Source organism: Dipodomys ordii, unplaced genomic scaffold, assembly GCF_000151885.1.
Source record: "Dipodomys ordii isolate 6190 unplaced genomic scaffold, Dord_2.0 Scaffold117, whole genome shotgun sequence".
NCBI lineage: Eukaryota > Metazoa > Chordata > Mammalia > Rodentia > Heteromyidae > Dipodomys > Dipodomys ordii.
Genome location: NW_012267333.1, coordinates 2,201,446 through 2,214,711, shown reverse-complemented (window position 1 = coordinate 2,214,711; position 13,266 = coordinate 2,201,446). Strand labels below are relative to the sequence as shown.

Sequence of the window (13,266 nt, the reverse complement as noted above, 5' to 3'; positions counted from 1 at the left end):
CCTTCCTTCCTTCCTTCCTCCCTCCCTCCCTCCCTCCCTCCCTTCCTTCCTTCCTTTCTCTCTCTCTTCCTCCATCCCTTCCTCCCATCCTTCCTCCCTTCCTTCCTTTTCTTTCTTTCTTTCTTTCTTTTTTTTTTGTCAGTCATGGGGCATGAACTCTGGGTCTGGGCACTGTCCCTTAGCTCTTCAGCTCAAGGCTAGTGTTCTACCACTTGAGCCACAGTGCCACATCCGGGTTTCTGGTGGTTTTTTTTTTTTATTAGAAATAAGAGTCCCATGGCCTTTCCTGCCCGGGCTGGTTTTGAACCAGCCTCAGATCTCAGCCTCTGTAGTAACTAGGATTACAAGCATGAGCCACCAGCACCCAGCTCTACCCCTTCTTTTCATCTTTTCTTCCTTGGAGGTTTTCTTAGCTTGTTGACTACCTACATATTAAAGACTATCTTAAAAACTATGGTGTAGACAAGTTGGTCTAAATTCTGTGGCACAAGAATATCACCTGTAGGACTTTTCCATAAGATGCCATTTCTGTATTAAGGGGCTTCCGTAGACTTTATAGGTAGGTGTGGTCTAAAAGCTTCTTCTACAGATTTGAATGTACAGCTCTGATGGGAAACCACTGTTTTACATTACGTTCATTTTTAGCAAGGCAAACCAAGGACCTTCAACGTCTGCTTACATCACAGGTTTTGTCCTGTAAGCTTGCCCAAGGGTCCTGCGTTGGCCCTGCTGAATATGTCATGTGGACCTCATGACTTTCAGTCTTTGTTCTTGCTGTCCTTTCTCCTGTGAAAGTCCTGTCACCCTGAGTCAGCCTGGCAAATGTTTATTCATAGTAAGGACTCAGTGAATTCCCACCCCCCAAAAAATCCTCCCCCCATAGATCTTTATATCCATCCCTTCAAGTTGAGTGAATTATTGAGTACAGACTTAAATGAAGGCCAGAGTTCAGAAAATATGTGTATAATAGTGTTAAGTTCTTATCTCCATCCTGTCTTTGTAAAATCAGACAAGCTGTGCCCCGTGACTCGTGTTCCCTCCTTTCTTCAATGTATCATAATGTGCCTTCAATACTGGAAACCTCCTGGTAAGCTCTTGTAGAGCTTCTGATCATCTGGTTGGGAAGGATGATGGACACACAGTACAATGGCTCATGGTCGTGTGGAATTGCATGTGAAAGAACCAGATGGGTTATAGTGGACTGTCAGATTTCATATAGAAACTCTAGGTAGGAGAAGCTTTATAGAAGAACTGGTATGGAAAAATAGACATTAAAAGTAAGAGCTGAGTCCAGGTGCTGGTGGCTCATACCTATAATCCTAGCTACCTAGGAGGCTGAGATCTGAGGATCTCAGTTCAAAGCCAACCAGGGCAGGAAAGTCCTTGAGACTTTTAATCTCCAATTAACCACCAGAAAATCAGAAGTGGAACTGTAGCTCAAAGTGGTAGAGCACTAGCCTGGAGCAAAAGAGATCTAGGACAGTGCCCAGGTCCTGAGTTCAAGCCCCATGACCAAAAAAATAAATAAGAGCTGGAGGCATGGCTCAAGCCGTGGAGTACTTGCACAGAGTCAGAAAAAGAAATAGATTGAAGGTAAGAAGACTGTATTTCAGGCAGGAGAGGGGAAATCACACAAGCAAAATCCAAATTAGCATAGGAAACACATAATGGACAGGAAGATCATGGGAGATGGAGAAGAAAAGATCAAGGCATTGCTTCCCTCCACAGCTCTCATCTCCTCCTCCCATTGGACTTACTTGCATAGCTGCTCCTGTACTAAACATGTTTCCAATGAGACCATTTTCTTTTTTCTCAGACAGAATCATTTTTACCAGTGAGCGGATATGATTTTCAATGCTCTCTAGATCCTCTTCCTGTGCTTTGGGCTGTTCCTTCAGACTCCTGCTCACACATGTCAAAGCCAGCACGGCCATAGCTCCTGTATCTGTCAGGAAGCAAAATGTTGGTGACAGGCTGACCAGACATCCTATTTTTTCATGGACTGAATGGTTTCCTGGGGTGCAGGATTTTCAGGACTAAAACAGGGGAGAGATGTGTGAAAATGGGAATGTTAGTGGTGGTAATTGATGATGGGAGAGAAGAATTTCAAGACCTAACAGCCATACCTGGGCCTTAGCTCCTTAAATACAATTCAGTTCCTTGTGTGGAGTTGACATGCTTCCCATATTTAATATTTCATCATATGGCCATGAGAATACCTACTCCCAAACAGCTTTCTACACGTAGATTGTTATGGTTCTCAAGTTTTCCATCTTTTATATCATTCTTTCAGCCATATTGGTAAAGGAATTAAGAAGCTCTATTTGAGGATGATAAATCCAACAGAATATCTGCAAAGGTGTGTTCCGCTACAAAGAAACACTTTGCAAAGTCCTTTAGAAAATGACACTTAGGGCTGGGAAGGTGGCTCAGTGGTAAAGTGCTTGCCTTGCATGCCTGAGGCCCTGGGTTCGATTCCTCAGTACCACATAAGCAGAAAAAGCTGGAAGTGGTGCTGTGGCTCAAATGGTAGAGTGCTAGCCTTGAGCAGAAGAGCTGAGGGACAGCGCCCAGGCCCAGAGTTCAGGTCCCATAACCAACAACAAAAAAAGAATATGACAATGGAATTATTCCCCAATAAATCTTCTTAAGGGAGTGGACAAGGCAAGAGATGGGAAGAAGGGAGAAAAAAGGACTTTTATTTTCACAGTTGGACTCTTTGTTGTCCTTTAGTGTGGTGCCTTCTATCTTTTTTTCTTTTTTCTTTTTACAGGAAAAGGAGTATGAAAGAAAATCTCCTGTGCTCCTTACTCCATAGAAATACTGAATGGTGATTTAGTTTGAACATCTTGAAGAAAGATGAACTTGTGTGTCTGGATTCACAGTGGCTGGGAATAAATGCTGCTTGTCCAGGCTGAACTTCTTTTAGCATCATCCTCTACCCTTATTTTATAAATGGGCAAATTCACGTCAAGGACTGGGTTGGAGCCAGGACTTTCTATTGTGCTAGACATCTACAAAGAGACTTCATTGCCACGTATCACCCATATTCTCCCCAAATAAATTCTCTCCTGAAAGCTTTTGAGAAAAGAAGGTAGAAACAAATTCAAGTCATTTTTCTTTTTTGAGTTTGGTCATGGGCTTGAACTCAGGGTGCTGTCCCTGAGCTCTTTCATTCAAGGCTAGTGCTCCACCACTTTGAGCCACAGCACCTCTTCTGGTTTTATGGTGGGTAACGAGATGAAGAGTCTCATGGACTTTCCTGCCCAGGGCTAGTTTTGAACTGTGATCTTTAGATCTCAGCCTCTGAGCAGCTAGGTGTACAGGTGTGAGCCTCTGCTGCCTGGCTAAATTCAAGTAATTGCTGAAGATAAACTCAAAAGGCAAGGATGACTGATGCCTATTGTTGTCTATATCCAGGGAATTAGGTTTAATGACTCACCTACTGAGAACTGGCCACCAAGGTAATAGTTTTTGTTTTCAGGAGCGAAGAGTTTAGCAACTGTGGTGGTTGAATACGTTCTATTGAACAGACACAAGGCCAAGACGTCCTGGCTGAGCTGGTAATAGTTGGTCAGTGGATTACCATCATATTCTTCTGACAAAGAGAAGAAAATTCACACTTTACTCCCAGAAGTGCTAGAGAGTGCTTCATTTTTCCATCATCTATGTACCTTATTTTGACTTGTTTACATCTAAAGAGACATAAGTAATAGATAGAAGAGACTGCCCTTAAAAACAGCAAGCTTGAGAAATGTAAAGGCTCTTAGGGTTCAACAAGCTCAACTCAACGCCTTTCATTTTATAACTGAGGAGACTCAGTGCCAAAGAGATCACAGTCCTATCTAGATATTCTGGCGGTAATAATAACTAGGATTAGCATACAGGTTTTCTACCTCTAAGCTTCCTGAATTTTCAACAGTAAGATAGAAACGATAGAAAGAATGTTAGATTAGAGGCATCTTCAAAGGGGATGGGATTTGAGGGACTCAAATACTGGGTAGGAGTTGAAATAAACACATGATGATAAAGAATAATGATGATTCTGTCTTCTTTACCTTATGTATGGTGTACTCAAGTATACATCTTTGGAAGGGTTGGGGGGAAGGTATAGAACTTGAGGGGAAAAGGGTGAGAACGAGCAGCAGTGGAGCTCACTGGACACTGATGAACGTGAACTATACAACTCATGGGTGGAGACGGGAGGGAAGGGCTGGGAGAGAGCCAGGGAACAGAAGACACTGGACAAAAGGAAATGTACTCATTACCTGACTGGTGTAATTTTAATGCATCTGTACATCACCTCTATAAAAACAATAAAGTAAATTAATAAAATATAAAAACAACGTACTGCATGAGCAGACATCAGAGCCAACCACTTTATAAAAGTGATAAAGGATTTTGGCCATCTTTAGCCTTTATATTGACATCACCTCCTCTGCCATTAATAACACAATGTGCCCTATTGTTCATCCATTTCTGTGAAGTCATTATTTGTCTAAAAATCAAAGCTCAGGAAGGACTGAAAAATTGTGTCTCGTGTGTGTGTGTGTGTGTGTGTGTGCGTGTGTGTGCGTGTTATGAAAATTCAACATTCATGCTGAAAGACGGGAAAAGGGAAAGTGATCTGCAAAGGTACAATGAAATAAATGAAAGAGGAGTAGAGTGGGGTGAAACCATACAGTTCTAATACAGGGCAAGAGAAGACAAGGCAGTTCAGAGTCAGAATATTTGACTATTACCCATATTTTCCAATTCTGCTTTGAATTTATTTTCCAGATGGCCAAGTAGGTGCTGATTAAATATGAAGGTTTCATCATGGGTATGACATGCTCCCAAAGCCAGAATGATCAGAGCGAGCTGTCCTGAGCTTAAATCCAGTCCTGAAAAGTTTTACAAGGTACACACCTGTGAATTCTTTTATCCTCTTATCTCCCTTGTGACTTATAGTTTATTCTTTTTTCTGTTCTCTATACTATAATTTGGTCCTCCCTCCCTCCTCTCCCTTTCTTTTTCCCTTTTCTTTCTCTTCTTTCCTTTCCATTCTTGCCTTTCTTTCTCCCTCCCTCCCTCCCTCCCTTCCTTCCTTCTTTTCTTCCTTTCTTCCCTCCTTCTTTCCTCCCTCCCTTTCTTCCTCCCTTCCTTCTTTGTACTGAGATTTGATCTCAAGGATCTATGCTTTCTAGGCAGGTGCTCTACAACTTGACCCACACTCCCAGTCATTTTGTCTTTTAGTTCTTTCTCTCTTTTTTTTTTTTGTCGGTTGTGGGGCCTGAACTCTGGGCCTGGACACTGTCCCTCAGCTCTTCAGCTCAAGGCTAGTGCTCTACCACTTGAGCCACAGTGCCACTTCCAGCTTTTTCTGCTTATGTGGTACTGAGGAATTGAACCCAGGGCCTCATGCATGCAAGGCAAGCACTCTACCACTGAGCCACCTTCCCAGCCCATAGTTATTTCTTGAATTAGGATCTTGCCCTTATGCCTGGGCTTGCCTGGATTTTGATCCTCCTATTTATGCCTCAGACATAGCTGGGTTGACAGGTAGGAACCACCACACTCAGCTTCTTGTGGTTGAGATGTGTGGGTGGTCTCACAAACTTCTTGCTCAGGCCAGCCTTCAACTGTGATCTTCCCAATCTCCACCTGGCAAGTAGCTAGGATTACAGTTATGAGCCACTGTACCAAGATGTATTATGAGATGTCTTAGTTGTGATTCATAGCCCTCTATGCTTGTAAACTCAGCTGGCTTATGATACTACCTTAATGGATAAGAATCTATATCTTCTTTTGCTTTCTCCTGTTGCCTGTTGAAAGGAAAATGGTTTCAGGGATCCAAAGATGCAAGAGCTAGATCGTGATATTTCAAGACACCTGTCATCTACAGTTTTGAGCAGTTGGATATAGCTAGAGCAAGGGTTTGTGAGAGATCCTCTTGGTAGTTAGATAAATCTTTGCTGAACACTTCCAGAGTCTTTAGGTACTCACCTCTCCTTTCCACAGTGTTTCTGACTTGTTGGGAGAGCGCTTCGATTATGGTTTGGTTTTGGTTCTGGATCCCAATGAGTCTGAGGGAAAGCAGGACATCTGCAGACTGGGTCACACTGGTGTATTTTGGCTGGATCATTGTGTCCAACAGAGGGTCCAGTTGGACGTGGACTCGCTCACTCACCTCTGAGGCAGAGGAGGAAAAGAAATGCTATTACAATAAGATTAAGAGATAGATACGGGTGGCTTCACATCTTGCTTATTTTAATTAAAAACTGAGGATCAATACTGACATGAGGGGCTCAAGGCCAACCCTGGATTTAAACCCCGGTCCAGCTTCTGTCATCCCATGGTTGTTTCTGTATTGTCCATGTTCTTAGCTGTAGCCTGCCATTGTGAATTCAGCCAGCCTATACCACAGTACTGATGTGTGAGAAACACAAACTGAAAAGGCTAGAAACAAGAGTTATATAACAATAGTAACAGACATGGCACAGACCTAGTTCAACACCCCCCCCCCCCGTAGGCTGAATAATGGCGATGGTAGTAGAATCTGGAGTTTCTCCCAGTCTCCACTCATGCAGACATGACTCCTTCTAGTTAAGTTCAGCTTCTAACTGGAACTGTCCCTGCGTTTCAAGAGCTCAGTGCAAGCTTGCCCTTGTGTAGCAGAAAATCTTAGTCCTGCCTGGGCATCTAGTATCATTTCCTATAGAGAATGTCCTAAAACAAGCTTCCATCTCTAAAACAAAGACACAAGCCCTCTGCCTCCCAATCTATGACCTTGTCGACTTTGTCCATTCAGTTCTTTCCTATCTTTTTTTTTTGTTGGTCGTGGGGCTTGAACTCTGGGCCTGGGTGCTGTCCCTCAGCTCTTCAGCTCAAGGCTAGTGCTCTACCACTTGAGCCACAGCACCACTTCTGGCTTTTTTTCTTTTTGCTTATGTGGTGCTGGGGAATTGAACCCAGGGCCTCATGCATGCAAGACAAGCCCTCTACCACTGAGCCACCTTCCCAGCCCAAACCATATAATTTTCTGACTAACCGGTTCTTCAGAATCCAGGGTGAGACATGCCATGCATTCTGTTGGTGCAGGTGTGACTCAAAACCGTTTTTGGTCAAGCTATGGACCAAGGATATTTTTCTAAAGGACAACCAATCATATTTGCCCAGCTTAGCTTGCTTTAAATGTTAACCAATCATGTAATTTCTTATGTAAAAGTTCCTTAAAGTTGTTTGTTCAATACTATAAGAACTGTGCTGATTCTATGCTCGGGGCCTCTTAGCGTCACAGGTTACCGAGTGTGTGGAGGACGAAGCTCCAGCTTGCAATAAACGATTCTTTGCTGTGTGCATTGATCGTGGTCTCTGGTGGTCTGTGAGGGGGCATCCAAAAACGGGGTACTTCAGAGAGAAATCATGTACCCTTGGTCTTGTTGAGATTGTGGCTCTTTCTGAACAAAAGCGAGGTCCAAAAGTGTCTTTTGTGTTTTGTTCTACAAAGGTATAATTTGAAGGTGGCTGAGCCATTGTTTTGAATGAAAGTAACTTGTCGGTCCATTTTTCTGACTAATGAAGTGGTCCATCTCCTCCAATGCTAACAGTTTATCTAATTCATTCATATGCTTGAGTAAGAAAGAACTCTTTCTGATCGGGTGTTAACTCTAGATCAAGTTGTGGAGACAAAGCCCTTTATTCCTTCCCTTCTCACTTATTATTCTAAGTCATGAGGTTGCTGCTACTCTTGGAGTCATATAATAAGTCCTTGCCCAAGTCCCAGATTTGCACTCTAGTTGTAGAGCAACTACGGCTCACATTAATGCATTGTACGGTTCAAAAATCTAGAAGAGAGGATTCAGAACATCCTCATAATAAATGATTTATGAAAGAAAGGGTGAATCTGATCAGGGTACATTGTAAGCAAGTATAGATATGTCAGAATAATTTAGAGGTAGATGTTTAATCACCCTGTCACTGAGTGTGGGATTCAGAAAGAGTGGCAGCCATTTCAAATAGTAAATTATTCTCTAGACCTTGAAATGGCACTTTGCACGCCATCGGTGCAAAATAGGGACAGCCAAGCCAAGATGGAAAAACCCACTCGTTCTTTGGATGCTAATTGCTACTATCAGAATACAGAGACTATGGGGAGCCAATGGGCGTGAAGAGCTCGTTAGAAGAGGAAAATATTTTCAAACACACACACACACACACACACACACGCGCGCGCGCGCACACACACTTCAAGTATTCTTCTGTATCTTTCCCCTTAGTCCCTAAGTTTAGAATCACTGTTAAGAAGACATTGTTATTAGTTTTCATGTTAAACCACAGGGGCCAAGATAGCTAACAAGTTACCAGAGCTCAGATAACTGACCCACAGATTTGTAACTGAAATTCGCATGTTGGAAAACTGGAATTTATACTCATTGAAGAAGGCAATGAGCTAAAGTGGGACAGAAATGTACAGAAGAGGCAGAATTCATGAGGGAAATCCAGAAGGAGTAGGCATTTGAGAGGGCTTGATGTAGAGATAGACTTTTCGAATGTCTTGTTCCTGATTTTAAAAACTATGTTCATGAATGGCATTGGTATGTAATAGGCCTGTATCATATATTCTATGTCAAATTGATCTCCATCTCCTGAATTGTCCACAGTTTTTCTTTCTGTTTCTATTGATACTGATCATGTTGTTTCTGCTCTTCATTCTATTAATATGGTGGTCCATTGATTTTTGTATGTTGAATAAACATATTCCTTTCCTAAGCTATATATCATTTAGCCATGGTATATAACCCTTTTTGTATGCTGTACAGTTGGTTTGTGAGTATGTTGCTGAAGTTCTTGTGTCTATTTTCATAAGGAATATTGGTCTGTCATTCCCATGATGCCTTTGGTTTTGATATCAATGAAATATTGGCCTCATAGGATGATTTGAATAATGTCCCTTCCTCTTTTATTTCTGTGAAGACACTATGTTAGTTCTCTAAATATTTGTTAGAATTCACACCAGGGAAACTGAATAGGGTCTTGACTTTTCTTTGTTGATAGATTTAGTCATTTTGCCTTAATAGGTCTATTAAGAGTACTTAATAGGTAAATATTACTTAATAAATAAGATAACTTAATAGGTATATTAAGATTAAACACAGCTCCAAATCAGATAAGTAGTATTCCAGGAAAATTGCCACAGAGGTTAAATATTGGCAGTTGGACTGTTTATTTTCAAGGCCACTGTGGGCTGGGGAACAGGGTATTGGAACAGTGTTAATATGCTTATTGAGAATCTATCTCTTGTTTTTGGTCAGTTGTGGGGCTTGAGCTCAGGGCCTGGATGCTGTTTCTGAGCTTTTTTGCTCAAGGCTAGTGACCTACCACTTTGAGCCACAGTGCCACTTCCAGTTTTCTGGTGGTTAATTGGAGATAAGAGTCTCATGGAGTTTCCTGCCAGGGCTTGTTTCAAACCCTGTTTCAAAGTCCTCAGATCTCAGCCTCCTGAGTAGCTAGGATTACAGCGCCCAGCTTTCCTATCTTTTTTTATAACTCTAGTGGATGAATGCTGACAGAATTAAGGCAAAAACTCTATGGTCCACAGACAATCCATCCTCAAACTGAACAGGTATGGAGGTCATTATGCAGTAGTATACTTTACAAGAGGGACACCTTAAAGTTTAGCCTACAACATCCCCAAACCCAAGGCATGCATGGAGAAAAGTCTGATTTTACTTGATTTGTGGCAGTAGAAGAGAATCAACCCAGAGCCCCAAAGCACTGGAGGAGAATGCAGGGAGTTATGTATCACTTGAAATTCAAACTAAAGTCTCAATTTAAATTGTGGATAAATTTGAGAAGTAGCCAAGAATCTTACCAATCTTCAGATTACCTCGTGTGATCACATCCTCCCAGATTCAGTCAGCTTTGGTTGGGCTACTTGTTCCTTAATGTACAAGATCTGGAACTTTCTTTTTTTAAATTTAATTATAATGTACAAAGGAATTAGCATTCCACATGCCAATTTATGAGTACAATGCCTCTTGACCAATTTCACCCCTTCCATCATTCTCCTCCATTCTTCTCAACCCTACCCACCCCATCCACTTTCCTAGTTTCATAGGATATACATTGGATATTACGACTGCATTCTACCCCCTTCCTTTGTCATTCATCTACCCATCTCCCTTTAAACTCCCACTTTATACCTCAAGTACCAGCTTTCTAGTATTCAGTTTGTTGGATTGTAAGTTAGTTGCTCAAAAGAGTTATACCATTTGAATTCTCCACATGCACATACTTCAGTCAATATGTTTCTGTACATGTACCTATGGCCCTACATATGTTTATAAGTTTGACTGAACTTCCACATATGAGAGAAAATGTATGTCCTTTGTCTCTCTGGGCCTAACTAAAATTGAATAACCACATCTTCCAGATGTGGAGCAAAAAGTCACTTAATAAGAGGTAAAATTCTGTGTATATTCTTGCCTCTAATGCTATTGGGGTTTCTCTCACTATACCTAGAGGATCCAGGAAATGTGATTTCCTGGGTCCACTTTCCTTTACTATTAAAGAAACAGACAAAAGATCTGAATGGCATGATTGTAGGCTTTTTGCAGATACAAAAGGACAATTGTGAGCCATCTCTCCGAGATTTTGTGCAAGCATTCATTCTCCCCTCCCCCAACCCCCCAGCAGGTTTTCTGGCATTGGAGCTGGACTTTTAGTTCCTGGTCACTAAGTCACATCAGCTTCCTTAGCCTCTAGAAACAAATCACTTTTTGTTCAAGGATCTAAAGTTCAAAGTCACTAGGGAGATCTTTAATTCTTAAGATCCAACAGGGGAAATGACACTCCAGGAAGAAAAAGTAGAGCTGGCAGATTTTGTACTTTTAACCTGTTTGAAGGCAAGTTTGTCTTGTGTGGTGTTGATCTTCTTGTTTAACCTACAGAGTACTAGGAAGATGAAGCTGTATCATGGAAGTCATCTTCGGACAGGGTTAAAGATCAAGTTCAGGATAGAGAATTACCTGCCAGCTATAGTAGACTTTACAAGATTAGTGCTTTAACACTCTCTTCTCATTATCCTACACTCCAGGATGAAGATAAGGAAATTTAGGAAGACTGAGCCATGCAGATACTAAGAAGATAAACAAATCCAAGCTTGTTTTTTTCCCCCTTTCTCTCACTTTAGGTTTTCTTTTTTTCCTGTCTCAGGGCTTGAACTCAGTGCCTAGGCACTGTCTCTGAGCCTCTTTGGCTAGTTCTCCTACCACTTGAGCCAGAGCACTACTTCTAGCTGTTTCTGAGTAGTTTATTGGAGCTAAGAATCTCACAGACTTTCTTCCCTGGCTTTGGACTGCGGTTCTCCTCAGATCTCTTCATTGTTTGAACAACTATTATTATCATTTATTTAGAAGCTAATCTAAGTGGGTTAAACTATAGGAAAATAGATTGCCTCTTATAATCAAAGGATAACTTTCTGGAGCCAGGAATTAGACAGTCACTGGAAATGAACTTTTGAAATAGAACATTACTGAGTAGGAATGCTATGGAAGAGAGGATCAGTGCATAGGAAGAACCATCAGACGAGTTAACAGGGAATCTGGGATGAATACACATTCTGGCACTTTCCTCTTCCAGCCTGGATCTCCTTTCCATCCCTCACAGAGGTCAGGCGCATAGAGAACTGACAGCAGATCTTTGTGAACTGCACAGTTCCCTGTCTACCCACAAGAGACCATAGCCCACTAGACTAATGTTAGCTCAAAATTGTACTCACCGCAGATCTCGCATAGCTGGCTTGGAATAAGAGAAAACAACAGAAGCCCCAAGTAGGGCAACTGGTGTGTTGGTTTCATCCCTCCAATGGTGTCCTGGAACTCCAAGGCCCAGTCTCGCTCTGTAATGTGGAGGGCTTGGCTTGGGTGGTGGGTAATGAGAACTCACTGTCAGGTTGTCAGAGCCTCTCACTCGAGCAAATGTTGAGTAATGTCAGGAGGTGTGGTCAAGTGCCTTTGTCCAAGTAACATGATAAATCAGGAAGAAAGCGTGAAAGGTATGGTTAGAGAGAAATGAGGAAATCATTTCTTACTGTTTCCTGTCCTGGACCTTCGGTATTACCTGTCTTCAGCCCAATGGGTATAACCGAGGTGAATAACTATTTTCAGAAATGTTTCCATCTGAACCATTCTATTTGGGTTCCATTTTATTTGCTCTCCTGAGTAATTAGATTTGATGGGGGGAAACGGCATTAAAAAAGGAATGTAGAAATTGTTAAGGATAAAATTAGATCAGGCAGAATTAGGAAGGTTTGTCCTGGGAAGACTCTGGTATGGTAGGTTTTGGCCCTAAGATTTTCCTCCTGAGATAGATAATGTCATAAGAGTTTCTTAGCTCAGAAGGAAAGCCAGAGAAATTTACAGCAAATATGAATTTCTACCCCACTGGACAGTTGTTACATGCTATGGGTAAGAAGCATTGCATACCGGTGTTCTTTCTCTTGCATTCTATTGGAGAAGATGTCAGCTGTGGGCTTGGTTAGCATGTATGACCCATCATTCGCACTGTATCTCAGACATAGATACATGGTACACTGTTCATTGAATCTCAGACACACTGATAACTTGACTGGTCTAGGGTGCCACGATGAACCACTAGTTTTGCCTGTGACAGTATTTGCAGATGAGATTAAAATTTGAATCTGTGATTCAGTCAAGTAGGCTTTGCTCTCTACTGTGAGTGGGCACTTATGCAATTTGTTTGAGGCCCAAATGGAACAAAGTGTTTGGTTCTGGGCAGCTCGCTTCAGCTAGGGTGTTTTACCATCCTCAGAGCTTCATTCCATCACTATTTATGGTTGGTTCTGAACCAACCATACTTTCATTTGTTTGTTTTTGTGCTCTTCATTCTGCCCTTACAGCAACATTTTTTCAAACTTGATTAATAACATAGACCATAGCTAAAGGAAAAGAGTTCTCAAGGGAACAGAGTTTAAAATACTCTGCCTTACACCTGTAATCCTTGCTACTCAGGAGGCTGAGATCTGAGAATCATAGTTTGAAGCCAGTCTGGCAGGAAAGTCTGTGAGACTCTTATCTCCAATTAACCACTGGAAAACTGGAAGTGGAGCTGTGGATCAAAGTGGTAGAGCACTAGCCTGAAGTGTAAGAACTCAGGGACAGCACCCAGGCCCTGAGTTCAAGCCCCGTGACCGAGCAAATAAAACAAAATAAAATGTATACATTAAATGTTCGTTCCTGGTTAAGACATGAAGGCTTCTACTCA

The 13,266-nt window shown here is 41.8% G+C and overlaps 1 protein-coding gene across 1 annotated transcript in view; it reads right to left on the bottom strand.

Annotated features, from left to right (window-relative positions):
* The window catches only part of Tcn1 (transcobalamin I (vitamin B12 binding protein, R binder family)), a 16,815-nt gene extending 4,975 nt beyond the window's left edge, over positions 1-11,840 (bottom strand). The window contains exons 1-5 of the mRNA XM_013029209.1: positions 11,762-11,840; positions 5,986-6,171; positions 4,743-4,883; positions 3,443-3,598; positions 1,758-1,945 (exon numbers count right to left, since the gene is read on the bottom strand). Coding sequence (XP_012884663.1) covers positions 1,758-1,945; positions 3,443-3,598; positions 4,743-4,883; positions 5,986-6,171; positions 11,762-11,840 — 750 coding nt within the window. The remainder of the gene's footprint in view (positions 1-1,757; positions 1,946-3,442; positions 3,599-4,742; positions 4,884-5,985; positions 6,172-11,761) is intronic.
* Between the last annotated feature and the right edge of the window lie 1,426 nt (positions 11,841-13,266).